The sequence below is a fragment of the Akebia trifoliata genome, chromosome 7, assembly GCF_017979445.1.
Source record: "Akebia trifoliata isolate Shusen 1 chromosome 7, ASM1797944v1, whole genome shotgun sequence".
Lineage (NCBI taxonomy): Eukaryota > Viridiplantae > Streptophyta > Magnoliopsida > Ranunculales > Lardizabalaceae > Akebia > Akebia trifoliata.
The window spans coordinates 29,831,202-29,851,311 of record NC_141381.1 but is presented as its reverse complement, the minus strand read 5'-3'; the positions used below and the strand labels follow the sequence as shown (position 1 = coordinate 29,851,311).

Here is a 20,110-nt window from a genome sequence, read left to right as displayed (position 1 = left end):
TATCTCAGGACAAGACTCTTACAAGTGAAAATAAATAAATAAACTTTAAGACAATAGAAATTAGATCAAGATATATTGACTCAGTAAAAGTGACACGGTATTCTCATATTTAGTAGAAAATCCAATTGTTAGGTTAAAAATGTTTTAATTTATTTTAAAGAAAATAACAAAATCACATTAATTATGGCAACGTGTGAATTATAGATATACCACAAATTTGATATGATGAGCTCGCATCAGGCTCAGACTCCAGAAAATGATAGTAACAAGTACAACAGATTAGAGATCCTTTTTTAAATCGTTTTTGCATAATCAAAAGCTTACTCCTAGTAATTAAAGACTTCACTTTGGACATAAAGGAATAGAGAAGCACGAATCCTTAGTCAACCCCAAATCTTTGGGATAAGATATTTTTGTTGTTGTGTTGTTAAATGAAACACTAAAAATGTTATAACTTATAGTTGACTAGGACTTAGTCTTGTAGAGATGTATTGTATATTTATTTCGGTTTTTATAATAATAATAATAAATGTTATACAACCTTAAATGCTTCTACTGCAAATATGTCTCTGAAATTACATTAGGTTGTATTCTTTCTTTCTCTCTTTCTCATTTGTTTGTATTCCATTCTTCCATCTTTTAGAGTATCTTTTCTTAGGTTTTTCTAGGAAATACTATAAAAAAATGACTTTGGCATCTCTTTCATTAACCCTTTTGTTCCAAGTTAAAAGTTGGTATAATGCTAAAGTAACCTCAAGATTGTACATCATATCTCACTTTTCTAAAGGGGAAGTGTGTAGGAACCATAGATGTTTTTCATCGAGATAAAAATAAAAAAACATCTTTGATTCCTACACACTTCTAAGAAAGTGAGAAGCATTTATGATTCCTACACACTTTTAAGAAAGTGAGATATGAGGTACAATCTTGAGGCCAGTCCAATACAACTCTAAAAATTGTGCCATTAGATATTCTCAATTTTTAAATAATAATAAATAAATAAATAAAATAGAACATTGCAAATAAAGGGGTAATCCTATCATTTAAAAATAAATGAAGTACATAATTGAAATTTTCAATTCATACATGAATTGTGTTGGCGACACATATATTATTTGTGGGTCATATGGAGGATCAGATCAAGAATTATATGAAAGAAAATTCCGAATCTCAAAATTGACAACCTTGTCATTATATTTAATAATTTATTAACACATGGGAAGTGTTTTTTATGATCTTCCAAGCAAAATGTCAGGTTCAATGGATCCCATCAATTTTTTCTTCTTTTTTTTTTTTTTTTTTTTTTGGGGGGAGCAAAATTGACTGAGTCGACTCATAATACTTGTAGGATTCTCTTGTCTGCTCTGACCATTATGCCACGTGGCACATATTTATGGTGTTGATTGGTGATTGATTTACATGGATAAGATTTGAGCAGATTTCATAAGGACTTCGAATCCTAATTTTTTTTTCGAGAGTCTTGATAAATTGACGCTCTTTGTATGCTTCCTGATGTGGCAATGCATAGAATTATAGATCTTTTTTTCAAAGTCCTAATAAACACATTCTGATCTATTTCTAACCACTATGCCACGTGGCACAAATTTATGATGTTGATTGGTGATTTTCATGCATAAGATTTGAAAAATATTTCATAAAGACTTCGAATCTTAATTTTTATGATTCATGAACACGCAAGCTTTCATTCTCATTAAATCTTTCATCATTTAATATTGAAGATCATACTAACAATCAAGTCAATATCAATTTTTATAAGAAAATATGATTCATTTAAAATATTATATATTTTCACTTTCAAAATTATTATTTATGTACTGATGATTGATTGTAAGTCCTATCTGATTTAGTCTTATCAAGAACTCAAAATCACTTATATCCATTAAATTGCAATCATTTGATGTTTTTCCTTCGAGATTTGATCTTAGGGTTATCATTTCGTGGGTTGAATATGACGTAATTTCAATTCTAACTCACTATTCATTTTAATCCCAAAATATGAAGAACAAGATCGCAGGTTTTTCAAAGTGATGATCTTGCTATTTTCATATAATAAAGATTTCGCTAAGAAATAGTGATCCTGCGAGATTGTCACTTTTTAAATAAATATCAACTACTTTATCTGAGCGAGATCGCCACTTTGAAAAATTTGCAATCTCGCTCGACATGTTCTGAAAATTAAAATGAACAGTGAGCCATAATAAGAATTACATCAATAGTTGATCATGTTTCGAGATATTTCTCTTGATCTTATTGGGAAGATGTGTATCGATGACAATGATATTTATTTTTCGTCAAACTTTTTAAACATATATTATCAGTTTACATCATCAGTCGTAAGTTGTTTGAGGTATATTCAATCTTGAATTTGATTTCTTGATCTCCTGATGAACTTATCCCAAAGGGCACATTTATGGTGTTGATTGGTGATTTCCCTGCAGTCAAGGGGTTAGTTCTAATCCAACAGTTGAGCAGTCGTGCTCATAGTACCCCAACATTACTGGCACTCTAAATGTGTAATTAATTAGTGGTCAGAAACTATCAATCAGACTCCATCAAGGGTGTGGGCCCAACTATTGAAGTTAGTGGACCCGAGTGTATTTAACACGTCATGAATTGTGAGAGAATTTAAGTGAGAAGAACACAAGTGTCCAAATTGAGAAATTTCTTCGAAGCTCACCGATTCATTGCTAAGGAGTAGGACAAGTTGCTTTTCCGAGTGGTTCCCACTCGTGTCAAACATCTACTATACTTTGCCTCTCTGGGCATCCACTCGGGGCTGCCTCACACGTGTGTGAACTTAGATTAGTGGTGTGGGAGTGGGAGTCCACACCTAACTTTGATTTTGGCACCATTCACGTCAAGATCAATGTGGGAACACACGTGCATGAATACGCACGTGTGTTCATAGTGTTTTTTAAATAAATAGATATTTTATAAATAATAATATTTTAGATAAAAATTAAAAATTAAATTAAATAGTTAAAATCTTAAAAGGTAAGATTTTAAAGACAACCTCAATACATTATAAAAAAAAATGTGTTAAATAATAATAGGATAATGTGTTGAAGTAACATTAAAATGTGCATGAAAGGAGCGGGAGGAGGGGGGGGGTGTTTTGACGTGGATGTGTATCAGAATCATAAATGCTTTCATCGAGATCTCACTTGTTTTCGATTAAAAAAATGCATTTATGATTTTAACACACATCCATGTCAGAAATGTCCCACGCGACATACATTTTAATGTTACTCCAGCATGACTCATAATTGAATTATTGTGATTTTTTTATTATAAATAAATCATAAATAATACCATTTTTATAAAAGTGGTCAAAGACTTTGACTGGTGAAAGTGATCACTCACCAAGAAAAGGCAACTAAGCTTAGTTGTGGTCCATTGATTTTGATCTTATTTTATATTATGTGTATCGTGCGTGCTTGAAGACGACTCCTAATACATATAAGACAATGAGTTAATCCATACTTACTCTCCATGATTCTTTAAGATCATGATTGAAGATACAGTTGTATACAGAATTATCTATTATAGAGATCATCCTCACAAAATTTCAGTCTAATATGATATTCTTAGCCTCGTTGAATATTTGCTTCAAGTTGAAAAATCTGTATTATTCTTTTAAATCAATATTTCATGGCAATAAGTTATATAGTTATAATGTTAAAATCAATATTTTTTAATGAAATAATCAATCTTGTTGGAAGTGATGACAACACAATGTTATTAGAAATATTTATGAAAAAGTGATCAACTTCTGCCAAATTTACGATTTCGGCTCACTTTCCATTTTAACTTCCAAAACATGAACAATAACGAATTTGGAGGTATTTAAAGTGACTATTTCGCAGGTTTAAAGGGACAATTTCATTCTAAACCTGTGAAATTGTCACTTCGTTCTGATTTATTTTTTTTTAAACAAAAATGTGATTGTTAACGTTTTGGTAACTAAAATGAATAGTGGGCTAGAAGATAAATAACTCATTTTCAGCTCACAAAATAGTAATTCACCCATGTTGTTGCCCCAAGGATTTGGCTCAATGCTAAATTAGCTATAAGGGTTTATCCCTCAAGTCATGTGAATTGGGTGATCTCTTGATTTACTAGGTCGAAGCATATGACCATAGGAATTAGTACGAGTGCAACTTGGTCCGGTTCAAATCGAGAATCAAACCAGACCAATGGCTTTGGGTTGGTTTGGTTCAAGTTTGGAATAAGTTGCGATTTGGTTATGAGTTAAGAAAATGGAGAACTGATCGGTTCAAGAGTTGTATAGAACCGAACTCATCATGACTTACTACCTTTTTAAGGATTATTTAGCACATAGATTAATCAATTTATTTTATAAATAAATGAATGACATTTTTTTCATAGATCAATTAATGACTTATAATATGAAATTTCATATTCATATTCATTATTTATTTATTTTTATTTCTTTTCATTAAAAATATGTTGTTTCGAAGCAAAATTATAGGATATTGGCAACCCATAAAACTAGATCGAACCAAATCGACTTTTGATTGGTTTGGTTTGATTCGATTCTATGAGCGTTTCGGTTCTTATTTAGTGGAATCAACCTGTGTTGGTTCGGAAGACATATATTGATGACTCCAATCTATGATATAAGTAGATAATTTACGACGATGCTAATCCATGATGATGAAAACAACAATAATGTACCTTTTTATAACTAATGTTGACTTAAGGTTCTAAAACGGCAAGATTATTGTTCAAATGAGGTGGAAGCTTCACACAAGATATTGGTCTATAAAATATTCCATTAATCTTCCACTTCTCAAAAAAAAAAAAAAAATCTTATATTGGTTTTTTTTTATGGTCGAAGGTTGAAATAGATGGAATCTTAAGATTGAAAATGAATGTAAAAATATTATTGCCTAAGAGGTTAAAGAGGACCGTTTTGGGAAGAAAAATATAAGTTTTTTTTTTTTTTTTTTTTTGCTAAAAGTTGAAGATACTGGCAATTAAGTCATTTTTCGTTAGTCTATTAGAGCTGACCAAGGTCAAGGGGGCATGTCATCCCTTTGACATATCTTAAGAGTTTTCGTAGGCTTTCACACCGATGATGTGCCCACCTTGACCATGTTCTTCCATGAGAGACTACCAAAGAAAATGACCAAAACAACCTCTTGCCAAAAAACCCCTGGGCTTTTTCTTAAAATTCCATCATCTTCAACCCCAAGATTCTATGTTCTTCAACCTTCAAACCACAAGAACAAGATACAGTTTTTGGAGACAGTGAAAATGAGTTATTAGGAAGAAAATCCCAAGGGTTCTCGGCAAAAGGTTGAAGAAATTTTACCATCCCTTTTTAATGGGTAAGGTGGACTTGAACCCAAGACCTCAAAGTTGCGTTCCAATTTGTCAAGAGGTTGAAGATGAAGACATTTTAATCATTTTTGTTAGTCTCTCATAGAAGACCACTGTCAAAACCTTTGCCGGGGGGGGGGGGGGGTTTCAAATATAATTATTGCAAAACCCTAACTATTTGAAGGTAGCATGTGAGATGCACATGAACAAAGAAAGGGGATAGTTTCATAAATAACATATTGGGGCATTGTTCATTCATCAAGACCATCTAAATGTCATGAAAGCCTATCCATGGATGCAGATTATATATACTTTATCCAAGAAAAATATCAAATTATTAAAGTTCTAGAAAATGATATATATTTTCAACAATGTCAACATAAAAAATATCATAAAGTTCCTAAAAATACAACATTTTTTTTTGTTTTTTTTTTTTTCTTTTATGTTTGTTATCTTGAAAAAAAATTAGTTTCATACCAGAATTAAACGGCTCGAAAGACTTGATCACAAGATCACCGGGTCACACCATATACGTCATACCCACCTGCATGATGTTCATATGGGGAACGCGCATATTTGCCGCTCCTGCTCTGCAGTTCCTCCTCAAGAATGCGTAGAAATAATTTATAACAAGCTTCTTAAGAAACCATGAATCCTTCCTCGCTCTAACATCCCCATGTCCGAGCAGATACGTAAATCCCGAATCAATGGCCTCTCGAAGGGCCGAAAGCTCGTACTCCAAGCTTGGGTCTTCATCTGATGACATGACACTAGATGGCAATAAGGACACAACTTCTGATGACGTAGATGTCCCAGCCTCTTCGATTCTTTGATCATACATCAAAGGAATATGAAGCTCGCTAACCTCCGCACCCAAGACTCCATCATCCCTTGACCTCACCGAAACATTATCTAATTCCATCTCAGCTATGCTGCTCTCTAGCGCGAGTTCTTGAGCTTCCTTTCTCAAGAACTTCTCTAAGCTCTCAACCAAAAGTTGCTCGAAAGAATGGTGATCTTCCTTCCTGACATCTTTATACCCGTATCGAGCAACGCATCGGAACATATGGTAGTCCTTTGGACCGAGCCTTCTGAATAGAAACCTTTCCTCTTGAGGAACAATGGGGATTGGAACGTACTTGATGCATACAAACAATATTGTTGTATGGATTGCCGGAAGGCTGAGTAGAAATTGCCCGAAGATTGAGGGGACGCCTTGGACCAACTCGTTGTATAGTAATCCAATCCCAGGTACTCTGACAGTTCCAAGAGTGGATCCAAGTTCAAGCATAAAGTCCATGGAGATCTTCTCCCGGACTTCACTCTGGTACTTCAACACACTTCCGTAATTCCAAGTGTACATCACAAGGAGGAAACAAGAAGCGAAAGCGAGGGGGAGCCACCCACCTTCCTTGATCTTTGATAGGACTGCTGACAAGTAGATGAGCTCCACTGACCCAAATACGAGTGGGAAACATAGAGCAATAAACAAGTTTTTTTGCCATATTAGAAGCATTACAAGCGTCACCAAGGCTGTACTGACAATCATCACAAGGACCTCTGCAATGCCTGCAAGATCAATCTTATTTGTCATTTGTGTTTAAAACAAACATGAAAGAAGGGAAAAAACTTTGAAGTGCCCATTTCGCTAAAAAAAATTGGTAGAACCCTCTCCATTGGATTACATGTGGTATCTCCAAGGAGGTATCCCACATATCATCCAAAAAGTAGGGATGTGAAATAAACATAAAAAACCAGGTGTTATGTTACAAGGAGGGTTCCTCCGAAATTTCGAATTCAAAGCCAGGCTCTGAAATAAGCCCTTGTGAAAGGAGAATACTTAACCATATGCATTTGCTATGTCGGTAGTGCTCCTGAAAGTGGCAACGACTACGATGCACATGACCATCAGGAACCAATTAATGACAGGGATGTAGATCTGACCCATGAGTCTCCTCGAAGTATGAACTATCTTCAGCCTTGGGAAGCATCCGAGTGCCATGGACTGCTTGATGCATGAAAATGTCGCAGATATCATAGCTTGACTGGCAATCATTGCAGCTAGTGTGGCTATCACAAAGACCGGCCAAAAAAGACCAGCTGTGCACTCATAAACATTTAAAATCAAATGTGGTAACTAACATAGAGCCATTCATTAACAAAAAATATCTGCAAATATTTACGGTGAAGCAGGTAAATATGACGGACCCTAATTGCGGAAAAACAAACCTGGGACAGAATCATAGAATATTCGTTCTGCTGAAGATGGGTACTTTAACAAATACGCAGCTTGACCCATATAACCCAATAGAAGGCAAGGGAACACTACACATGTGAAGGCAATCTGTGAAAGTGAGATGGATTCAAAATAAGTGGGTAGAGCCATTGATGTTTGTGGTAACCAAGGGATCATACATATAAAAAATAAAAATAAAAAATAGTAAGAATGAAAGAAAGCACACTGAAAAAAAGACCTGTATGGATGCGACTGAGAAATGGCCTAGGTCAGCAAACATTGCTTCAGCTCCTGTAAGCACATACGAAAGATTTTGTACGTGAGAATAATAAATAAAAAAAAGGGCTGAGTCAAATGTCTAACTAAATATGAGGAAAATAAATATAAAGTTTAAAAAAACAGAAATTTTTGGGAGTCCGAAAAATGAGAGGCACCTGTAATGCACAAAACACAACCACCAAGAGCTGACCATGCCTTCACACTATTCCTTTGGAAGAAAAAATAGATGTAAGCCGGATTTAATGCCCTTAGAACAGTGATATCATGCTTAAATATATTGTATATTCCGATGGACCCCAGACAAAAGAACCAAAGAGACAGTGCTGGAGCAAATGTTAAGCCCACTTTACTAGTCCCAAACCTCTGTACACTAAACAACCCGATGAGGATTACAATCGAGACAATTACAACAGCATCTGCAAGAAACTAAATTCAAATCAGGAAAAAAAATTCATAGGTGGTAAGTGTACCATCAAGAACGGAGGCTTATAAAATCTATGCGTGTAAATTTGTGTATGTTCAATTGCTCGTTAATAGGGTAATCCAATTGATAAACAGCAACAAATAAAGAATCCATAGAAAACCCTATCCAAAATTCCAAATTGCTACTTTCTTGTAATCTTCTACTCATTTTATAGCCATCCAAAAAAGAATGATAAGATGAATAGAATAATCTCGGTTATTTCAATTTTTGTGACATGAATCCGTGGCCCCATCTAAAAATATACAACAATGGAAAAGTCAAAATTTATGGGGATCTCCATTCACCAATAGTTAGGTGAGAGACCCAGCATTCAAAGAGATATGCCACTCCCTCTTATATTTTCGACCAGATATAAGGAAAATAAGATTCAGAAATGATTCATATGGTAGTCCCATTCCCATAAGGTGTGGGTTTTGTTAACATGTGCCCTAAGGACACACGTTAAGATGCATTAAATACACACAGAAATAAGCATTTGAGGGTATTTTTAGTAGGAAAAAAATTGGGGGGGGGGGGGGATTTTTTGTAGGAAAACTTATTTTTCAAGGTGTATTTAATGCATCTTAACGTGCTCTTAAGGCACATGTTAACAAAACCAGTAAACAATTAAGATGGTCTGAGAGGTAAACAATTAACGAGTTTACCCACTTGTACCAAATCCTGGAATTTCACCCTGCAAGCCACTCACAGCAGACATTACTGCAAAAGAAAGACCATGTGGAACACATTAATGAGATTCAATAGGTAATGCAACAGATACAATTTAAAAGAGAAATAAAGGAAAGACATTTCAGACGCACGCTGACACTATTACCGGACGACAAAGTACATTACATGGTTCTTGTTAGAATCAGGATCCAGAACAGTGTCCAGTTCCTCTAGAATAGGAATGGTGTCAACCTGGCACGTTCTGGTAGGAGTTTAAGACACGCTCCTAACCAAGCCTTTTCCTATATGGCATGGAGCCCAATGTGTTTATTCTATAATAAAAACATGCCACGTAGGCACCATATTTTGCTATAGGAGCCGAACACAATTCTGGGTCGCGACTCTTCGAGTTAAACAATATTTATGAATTATTTATAAACATGTGATGCACACCTACTTATCTAGATAAAAAAATTTATGTCATACTTATTGAACATATTCATATGCGTCTATAAACATATGAATGCATCCATAAATATGGCAGAACAGGACTTGCGTATGACATAAAAGTTAACAAACAACCCAAATGGAAAATGGGGACAATCATACATCAAATTAACTTTACAATATGTCAGCATAGTGTGCTTTTGAGGTCATCATAACCAGCAGCCTAGTTCTGCATATGATACTAACATGTGATGTATAGGTCATCTGGCAAAGAAGAATAATAGAAAAACTGAACAAACCTGACATTGCTGGGGTTAGTATCCCATCCCCTATAATCATGGAAGTCCCCATAAGAACCAATAGCAATAAAAGAGTTTTCAAGGAGGATTTCCTTTCCAAGATCTCTTTTATATGTAACGCCCTTTCCAACTCTGGGGTGGGCAGTTTGAGCTTATAACTGGAGATATGTTCATCGGCCTGCTGTCTATTGGGCAGTAGATTAACTTTTGCATACCTGCAAATCAACGAATATAGAGCAAATGTGCCCCCTGCGATTGCAAGCATCGCTCGGTTAATGTTGTTTGTACCAACATAAGCAATTTATAGGAAGGGAAATATTATTCGGATTACAGAAGCCATACCTTCCCCATTATCATTAGCTTTGAGAACAATAAATACGTATTTTGCAAAAGGAACAAGAGCAATTGTGTACATAACTAATGATAAGGCTCCCAAGACATCAACTTCTGATTTTATCGGCACCTTGCTGAAAACATCGGTGAAGACATATAAAGGACTGGTACCCAAGTCACCATAGACCACGCCAAGTGTTTGAAATGCCATTGCAAGAGTGCTCCAAATGGAGGGATCCTACGATGTAGAAGGTTAAAATTAAGTAAGAAAGGAATAGCACGTCTTAATATCATACCACTTATTCTATCACATGAACATATGAATGCAGCAAAGCAAATAAATAATCATCTAAGTTTTTGAGACCATATGTACGCCACATGGTGGTGAATTCTGTCCTTATCATCACAATTTGCACTGTCACCATTCTGTTAATTTTGGCTCCGTTTTTTTTTTTGCTTTTCTTTTCTCTTGTATGTTCTTTTCTTCGTGGTTACCTCGACCATTTATTCATAAAAATCTTTGAATTATCAAAAAAAGAAAAAAAAGTAAGATCAACGATGCTTTATGCAACTAAATGTTGCACGGTCAGGAAGCATCAAATTAATAGATTGAGTATAGCAAAGTATGTTGAGATGGACGATTGGAATGACTAAGAAAGATAAAATAAGGAATTAACGCATTTAAACAAAATGTACAAAATGTAGGAGTTTCGATAGGCAATAAACAAAAAGAAAGTCGACTAAGTTGATTGGGACATGTTCAACGACGGTTGATTACAACCCCAATTAGAATGAATATGCAAGTTAAAGGTTCTAAAACAGCAAAATCACCCAAAAGAATGTGGATTGAGATAGAGAAAATAGATATGAATACAGTTTCAATAACAGATGATGTGGCTCTAGACAGAATAGAATGGAGGAACAAGATTCATTCAGCAGACCCCAAATTTTTGGAATAAGGTTTTAATGATGATAATGGTGATGTTCACATACCCTTACTCTATTAGAGTTGTACTTGAGGTTGTAGTGAAATTTCTAGGTCCACAACTGGAGTTATACCAAAGATCAATATTTTAGAGAAGGGTATTATAAGACAAACATTTGGTAGTGTGCAATTGAGATCTACATATTGGACTTTAACACTACAAGCTCCAATAGGAGATAGGATGAAGAAAAGTACATTGAGATGGTTTGGGCATGTATAATAAGGAAAACAACACCATCATTGGTGAGTGCTTTGGTTCAAGTTGAGGCTCTAAAAGGGCAAGATGAAAGCCAAAAATGAAATGGATTGAAGTGGTAGGAAATGACATGAAGAGCCGTGTCATGAAAGAACATAAAACTCTGGATAGAGTCGAATGGTGAAATCATATGCATATTGTCTATACCTCAAATAGTTGGGAAACAAGGCTTAGATGATGATGATAATTGCTAACCCAACCTAATAAATCTAACAGAACATCAGTAGAATGGAACCCACCAAAATCCCCAAATGTTCTTAACAAAATGTAGTATAGCATCAAACCAACCTACCAAAACCACTCAAATAATACCAACAAATGTAAAAGGAACTCTGAAGGCTTGAAACTACAACAACAACAAATGCTCTTGGCAAATAAATCAAACAATAATATAATACTCAAAATTCCAACTACTATAATCCAAGAAGCAACACAAGAAATCAAATAAAGGATCAATTTAAAACCAAAAATGAAAATAAAACATGAAACTAAAAGAATTAAAGCTACTACCTTTGAATGGTGGTGATAAGAATTATTTACAAGCATGGCCTCAACATCCAAGGAATCAACTCTCTTGGGTTTCTTTATCAGTCTCCTTCTAAAAGACCCACGACCTTCAATTTGTTCATCTCCATCGATCAACGACCATGGAGGAGACTCTGAATCTACTTCACTTCCATCAACCCATCTTGAATCAGAACGAACCAATCTAACACTCTCTTCATTCCCTCCTTCTTCCATGTTTCTTCGTATTCTTCAGTTATTTAAACAATAATGAACCAAAAATCCTCAAAAAACCATCAAAAGCTCAAAACCCATTTGCAGAAACGCCTCCATGTAAATAAAAACAACTGGTTCTTCTGCTATTGTGTTCTCTGGTTTCAAAATCAATCGAACTGAATTAAAAAGTTGAGTTTTTTTTTTTAATATTTCTTCAAAAACACATCCAATCCCGGTAGCAGATTGTTATCTTTGTGAAGAAAAATCAACAAAAAAATCATTCACTTCTCTTCCACGAATCAAAGGCCCTACCTTTATTTTTGTTTCATCCAATCCATGGTTGGAGATCTTGAGCTTTGATACAACAAAGACAGAGTACAGAGGACACGTTACGAATGTACCAAAATACCCTCTAACTGTCCTGTTCTAAAAACCAATGTTGTGCTCTTGGAAAATTCTAGTGTACAACGTTGATGGAGATGGAATGACCATCAAAATACCATTGTCCACAAAAGTCTCATAAAAATGTTTCCGAATATGAGCGATCGCTAGAAAGAGTTAGGTGTCTACGCGGCACATGTTTGTTAGAATTCAAACACGTCGAGCTTCATGCACGACTTTATAATCGTATACTTTAAAAATCTTAGATCAAGCTCAAACGAAATTGTTTTTTGATTTGATTTTCTTTTTATTTGAAATTTTCGATGAAATTTACAAGGTTGCAATGTTGGATTGCTAACGTGGTAATCAATTTGAGCAAAACAACTTATAGTAAGACTTAAAATCTTATTACGTAAATAAGGAAAGTGTTTCCCACTTTTCTTATTAAACTTAATACAATAAAAGGTCATTTTGGTAAAAGTAAAATAAGAATATTACAATACCAAGATCCTATAATCAAGTGGGTTAGTTTTGAAAAAAAAACTGATATTGATACCCCTCAACTTTTACGTATTACATCTCAATTTCTTAAATTATTTATCACAACCCAATTAAATATAATAATCCATTACTCAAACATTACAAAGGTTTGGCTCAAGTTGTTATCTCAACAATATAATACTCGTTTAAACAATAGTTATTTACAATAATTATTTGGCTCATGTAAAATCTTAAACTCAAAAAAATAGAAATCTAATAAATAAAAAATCGAGGGAGTTTCTATTCACTCCTCAACTTTTACTTATTTTCAAACATTTACTTATTTTGTTTATTTTTAATTGGGATGTCATGTAATAAGTAAAAGTTAGAGTGCTAATAGCTATTCTCTTTCAAAATTACATAAATAATTCTTTACTGTGGAATCATAAAAATCCTTTAATATTTCAAATTACAAGTAAGCCCTTGGGATTTATGTGTGTGTACACATGCCACCTTCTAATCTTTACCATTTCAAATTTCTATATTAATTTTAAATTTAATATAATCATGTTGTTCACCTTGATATAAAAATAATAATAAATAATACTAAAGTGACCTTATGATTAAGCATCACGTTGCACACTTTGATGTGAAAGTATATGAGAATCATAGATGCTCTTCCTAGAGATACAAGTGAAAAAGCATCTATGGTTCATATCCACTTTCACGTCAAGATTATGATATGAGGTCCAAGCTTGAGGTCACTCTAGATGACTTAAAAAGAAATTAGAAAAAAATATCCTTTCAACTATATGATTTTAAAAAAAAATTAATCAATATTTTAAATTATAAATAAGTCCTTATGATAAATGTACATGTTCGAATACCACCTTCTATTATATAAAAATGATAATATTTAAACCAAGGCATAACCTTCCAACCAATTAGCTCAAAATAGTCGGTTTCGATCTATGATAATGAAATATTTAAAGAATTTGAACGATGTTGTGTGATTTTAACTTGTAATGGGGTGCACAGGATAATCTCCCCCATTTAATATATCTCACTCATACCATCTTTTTATTATGGTATTTTAGTAATTACAAAAACGTGGTGAAATATAAGCCGTCATTTTGTATTATTGGTTGTATCATTGCACCGCCCCTATGATGACTAATAACATAACATTTATTGAGTCACTAATGCTGTGGTGACGCAACATTTACTACGATTCCCACAATTCTGACGTGGGGGTGTTTATATAACTGTAGATGTGTTTTCTCGCGATACGAGTAACAATCATCTACGGTTATTTATACACTTTCACGTCAGAATTGTGAGAATTACAATAAATCCTGCGTCACCTTAGCAGTTCATTGTGCATTGTCTAACGCTGTGTTTGGATTGAGAGAAAGGAAGGGAAAGGAAGAGAAAACAGCCCCCTTTCTCCTGTTTGGATTGTTAAGTGGGGAGGGAAGAGAAGAAAAACGGAGGGAAAGGAAGGGAAAAAAGTGAAAATTTTGTTCCCTCCAAAAATGGAGAGATTCGGAGGGAAGAGAGAGAGCTCAATTTTTGTTCCAAATTTGCCCTTATTCTTTTCAAAATTTCCAAATTTTATTTATATTTACAGGCCATTTATTACTACATACACCCCAAATGATAAAACACATTAACCTGATTTCAGAAACCCTAGAAACGAAGTAGCCGAACTTCGAACTTGAGCTTGAACTCGAACTCGAGTAGAAGACGACCTCTCTCTCTCTCATTCTTTTGGTTTTCTTCAAGAAACCTTCTTCAACATCACCCATATTTCTCTTTTTGAAGCTCACACATCTTTCTCTTCTTCTTCTTTTTTCAAAAACCCTCAAAAATCTGATTTCAAAAACCCTTGAGAGGTGTAGAACGAAGAAGTTGAGTTGAACTCGTGTAGGAGACGACCTAAGGTATCCTCTCTCTCTCCCATTCTCTTGGTTTTCTTCAAGAAACCCTCTTCAATGGCACACATTTCTCTTCATCTTCTTTTTTAAAAAATCCTTACACCCTCTGATTTTTGTTTTGTTTTTTTTTTTGTAACAGTGGGAAGTCATCATCTTCGATCTCAAGGTCATCAAGAAGGTAAATTTTTTGAAAATCCAGATCTGTGTTTTCTTGAAAATCAAGAAAGTTTGATATTAGATATACTTTTCTAGATAGCTATATTTTTCTGCAATTGGATTCTCCATTAGAACAGCTGGAGTGTGAATTGTTCATGGATTTGGATTCATAAATATGGGTCCAACATGCATTGGCACTGTGAAATTATTTGGCTAATTCAGGCCTAGACCCATAGCTAAGTTGGTTTGATGGATTACAAACCAACTTTGAGGTTGTGGGTTTAGTCCAAAATTGTGTTTGCTAATCTAGGTTGTGCTTAAAAACGTGTTTGTTGATTTGGATTAGAATTTCTTTTCTGTAAATTTTGGAGGTTTATAAGTGTTTGGTGGTTAGGAATTTGTAGTTGAGAGTTTAGAGATTTGGGTTTTACTTAATAAAATAAATTACTGATTTGATATCGGTGAAGGCTCTCTGCAACTGATGAAATCTAAAAAAAAGATCACTAATTTTATGAGGAATTTTATAGCTAATAAAATAGAATTTTAAATTTTTTATAGATTCTATACTTCAGACTCAGATCATGAAACCCAACCAACACATATCAACTATGTGAACTTCGAGCTCATCAATGCTTTTTGGATTTGACATTCTACTTATTTTTGTGTTGCTTACTTGCTTTAGATGCATTGTGGACTTGCTTTAGAATGGTTCATAAGTTAGGAGATAATTCAAGTTATTTCTAATGTATTCAGAAAAATATTTTTCTTATTTGTTGTAGTACCTAAAAGAAATTAATCCAATTTCAATTTTAAATTCATTGTAAGATCTTTTTCTCCATTTCATATTTTTAGATATTGTTGAACATTTTATAGTCTATGGTTATTTTTCATTTTATTCTTTGACATGCTTGACCCCAACCTTAAATTACCTCGATTTTTATTTTATCTTTTGTGGCATTTCATTTTTCTGTTTGTATGCTATGCTTTATTAATACTTTTTGCCAAGTGTGCTTTATATTATGTTAAAATTGCAGTTTTGTTGGCTTTATTTATTTATTTTTCACCTATACAGGTCCATACTGGAGCAACACTTTGAATCTCAGTTAATAATATTCATTTTGTCAATTGCCTATTCATGCAAAAGTTCTATAAGTGGATTTGCACAATGTAATGAAGTGCTAAAAAATAAGTTGGTTGCAACATCGTAAGATGCAGAACCGAAGAGATTTACAAAGATAATAATGAGTGACAGATCTGTCCATGTGGTGGAACCGTCAAATGCAGAACCGAAGTGGGCTGGCCCACCTCAAGATAATAATGGAAACATCACATCTTCCAATTCAACTTCAAGTAACCAGCAGCAGCCATCAAAACACTTTTCCAGGTAAAAGGTGTAGTGACCATGTCGTGACGGTTGAAGGAAAAGTGCACACCACCGACGATCCGTTGCAGTCAACTTGGTTCAAGGTGTGTACGTTCTAGGGTGGGATCTCTAGTTGATTCTTTATGTATAATCTTGATTCAACATTGTATAAGAACCCCAATGTATTGCCTATTGACATTAAAAGCACAACTGAGATCGTCAAACATGCTTTCACAGTGATGTGTTTCGCCCATTTTTATAATAAGAATCACGAGCCATACTTTTCTGTATAGATGGACTTAAAAGTCATGTAACAACATTCCAAGAGTAACGGATGACAAGTAACATTTGTTGTTCTATATATTTAATGTAGGAATATGTAGAGCTTATGTATGGCGCAAGGTCAACCAACTAATGGGTAGGAGATATACTACTTTACAGTTTGGATGAGAGGACCTTCCTATCCAGAACTTTTCTCTTAATGTCTGCCAATATTTTTTCATTCTTTTGACCAACCAAAACAACATGGTTGGTCAGATATGGATATCCTTATTGGATTAGGTTCACTTGCCTCTTAGGAGATTTGGATTGCTTCAAGTAAATTGTGGATCTTTATTCCTTGCTTCTATACCATATATTTTGATAAATCATCTAATCATGTAGCTTGAAAAAGTTAGAAGTGCAATTTGATCATAAGTTGCTTTAGCGAGCCTCCACTACGGGATATCATTTTGTCTGCACCTTGGCACAGCAATGGCAATAAATTTGTTGGCAATGTCAGAGCTGGTCCTGTAGCAAATGCCTATGTTGAAGCTCATAACAGTAGGCCAGATTCTGGGATATCAGGTATGCAAATTTGAATACTTATGTATTGTTTAATTAATTACAATCCTCCTGTATAGTTACCTTTATCTAGAAACTTGGAATCAGCTATCTGCATTCTGTATGGATAGTTAATGTTCACAAACTGCTTAGTTTTGTTTCAAAGAAGGTGTTCTTTGGAGGAGTGGATGGGCAAGCTACTATCTGATATTAATTTATGAGTAGCGTTCAATGGCCAACAGTTTGGCAAACATTTTGGCAAACACATTTTTCAAAACATGGGTTAGAGGTCTTGGAATGGGCTGATTTTTGGTGAGGATGATCTCTATGGTGAGGAGATCATCATCACCAAAAATCAGCCCATTCCAAAACTTCTAACCTCATCAAAAATGGTTTACAAAAAATGGTCGGTTCACGATTTTTCAACTTGTAAAATGGGGCTAGAAGTTTTGGAATGAGCTGATTTTTGGTGAGGATGATCTCCTCACCGTAGAGATCATCCTCACCAAAAATCAGCCCATTCCAAGACCTCTAACCCATGTTTTGAAAAAGTGTTTGCCAAAATGTTTGCCAAACTGTTGGCCACGGATAGGGACCCTTAATTTATTTAGAAGTGTTCCAGTGGCATCCTTCCTTGAGCTAAACCCTGCTGCTAGGTCTTGTAGGTGTCTCCTAATGTCCTTAATGCATCATTTGTGCTTGGAAACATCTGTACTTCATTTTTTTTTTTCTTTGAACTTTCACACACACACACACACACACACACATATATATATATATATATATATATATATATATATATATATTAATAAGTATGACTTCCTATTAACATGTTGGTTCCACGTATTTTTCTTTCCAGCATTTCATGATATAAATCAGCAAACTTTAGAGGCAAAGCCTTCTGGAAACAGTGCAGTTTCTTTTCAACAAAGTTCAGGTGTTTCTGTGGTTGGTGGCAGTTCTTCCAAAACACTTGACTATGGTAGTGATAATGCATATGAGACATCTGAGCTTGGGACACCAAGGCAAAAATTAAATAAACAATTTAAGTCTCCACTTCTTTGTTTCTAGTTCATAGCCTTATAAGTTTTAGTTCACAGTAGAATTGATGTACTTCAATGTGTGTTTCAAATGTTGATTAGCATTTCAAATTTTCATATTGACTTTAGGATGGATTGTCCACTATCCAAACATTTGTTAGTTATGCAAGATTATTTATTGTGCAGAGGGTTCAGTCCAACCTCTTTCATGGAGCACACAACTCAAGATAGCCATAGGTGTAGCTCGAGGCCTAGCATTCTTGCACGCATCCGAAAAGAAAATTATCTATAGGGACTTCAAGTCGTCCAATATCTTACTCGACGAGGTAAATTTACTAAATCATCGCAGAATTTGATATTAAAAGAAAAAAGTGTGTTTAATGCAATTAAATGTGCTTGTATTTTCTTTCTTTTGTAGTATTTTAATGCAAAACTATTGAATTTTGGTTTGGCAAAAGATGGCCCATTGCCTGGTGACACACATGTGACAACACGTGTAAAGGGCACATATGGGTATGCAGCTCCTGAATATATTGCCACAGGTAAAAAAATATCCTGGCTCCTTTTATGATCCCATACTACATAGCCATTCGACAGTCACCCCCGCCTAGCGGTTTGATGTACAAGGGCCCGAATCATGTTTTTCAAATCAACAAGTAAAGTTGCCCACATGTCACGGTCGTGCTCATTGGAATAACCATGACATGTGAATGTGTGGATCTACACAACAAAATCAGTTAGGGCTGTCAATGGGTGGGTTAGGACTTGGTTGAGTCCTAACCCAAACCTAAAGAGGTAGTTACCTACTGAACATAGGTCCACTGAGCTCAAATCCAGTCCCAATGGGCCACAGTTGGGCTGATCGAATTTAATTTTTGATTTAATGCGTTTGAGTCATCTGAATTGGTGTGCATGCCCACAAAAGAAGAGTTAAAAATACTTGATAATGAATGAATAAAAAATGTGCCCAAACTGAACAGGTCATTTATATGTGAAGAGTGATGTATATGGTTTTGGAGTAGTGTTGCTGGAGATGCTAACAGGCCAACGAGCAATTGACACAAACCGCCCAAGTGGGCACCATAATTTGGTGGAGTGGTTAAAGCCAATCTCTATCGGAGCGAAGAAAGCTTTCTAATATAATAGATCCACGGCTCGATGGTCAGTATCCTGTCAAAGGAGCAGTACAAGCAGCGCAACTCACTCTCAAATGCCTAGGGACGGATCCAAGAAACCATCCATCGATGAAAGAAGTTGTGGAAGCTTTGGAACGGTTGCAAGCCATCAAGGAAAAGTCCAAGGAATCCCAAAACGGCTGCTTATTGGTGCCCTTTGAATTGTAATAAGAAGCTTATTGGTGCCTAATTGCTTCTAGTAGAGCCTGTTTAACAATGGAATTTCAATATATAATATGAATTTTGAGTTGTTTAGCTTAATTTGGAATTTGTTTTATGATTTTTCTTTTGTTTTTTTTATTTTTTTATTTTTCTGATTTTTTTATTATTATTTTTTTTATTGTGATTGGTGAATTAGAGGACCGAGCTATTGTTTGTTAAATCTTCAAATTTGACGGTCATACTCTATGGAATTTTTTTTGTTTTTTTTAAGCTCATTTTCCAATAATTTGATAGTCCAGGGCCGTCAAAAAAAAATTCTACAAGAAAATATTTGACAGGCATATTTGACGAGAGGGTTCGTCAAATTTCTCAAAATTTGACGGGCTAAGACTGTCAAATATAAGCTTTTTTCACATAGTGAATGAACCATGTCACACCTAACAACTTGACCGCATTTGTTAAAAAACAACTAACGATAAGGGGTTGAGTCAAACATGTGGCTTGGAAAGGTTAAGCAAATTAATTCAAAGATCAAGCTCC

At 34.7% G+C, this 20,110-nt stretch overlaps 1 protein-coding gene and 1 pseudogene across 1 annotated transcript; one reads left to right on the top strand and one right to left on the bottom strand.

Moving 5' to 3' along the window:
- Positions 1-5,502: 5,502 nt before the first annotated feature.
- Positions 5,503-12,423, bottom strand: LOC147398899 (Potassium transporter family protein). Its single transcript, XM_086448236.1, has 9 exons — positions 11,845-12,423; positions 10,103-10,331; positions 9,761-10,009; positions 9,015-9,065; positions 8,038-8,298; positions 7,842-7,894; positions 7,597-7,711; positions 7,213-7,467; positions 5,503-6,936 (listed from the first exon to the last, which is right to left on the bottom strand). Exons 1-9 carry the CDS (start codon positions 12,073-12,075, stop codon positions 5,888-5,890), a joined length of 2,493 nt encoding a protein of 830 aa, XP_086304362.1. The 5' UTR covers positions 12,076-12,423; the 3' UTR covers positions 5,503-5,887.
- Positions 12,424-16,249: 3,826 nt separating this feature from the next.
- On the top strand, positions 16,250-19,669 carry LOC147398898 (putative serine/threonine-protein kinase PIX13; annotated as a pseudogene).
- The last annotated feature ends 441 nt before the right edge of the window (positions 19,670-20,110 follow it).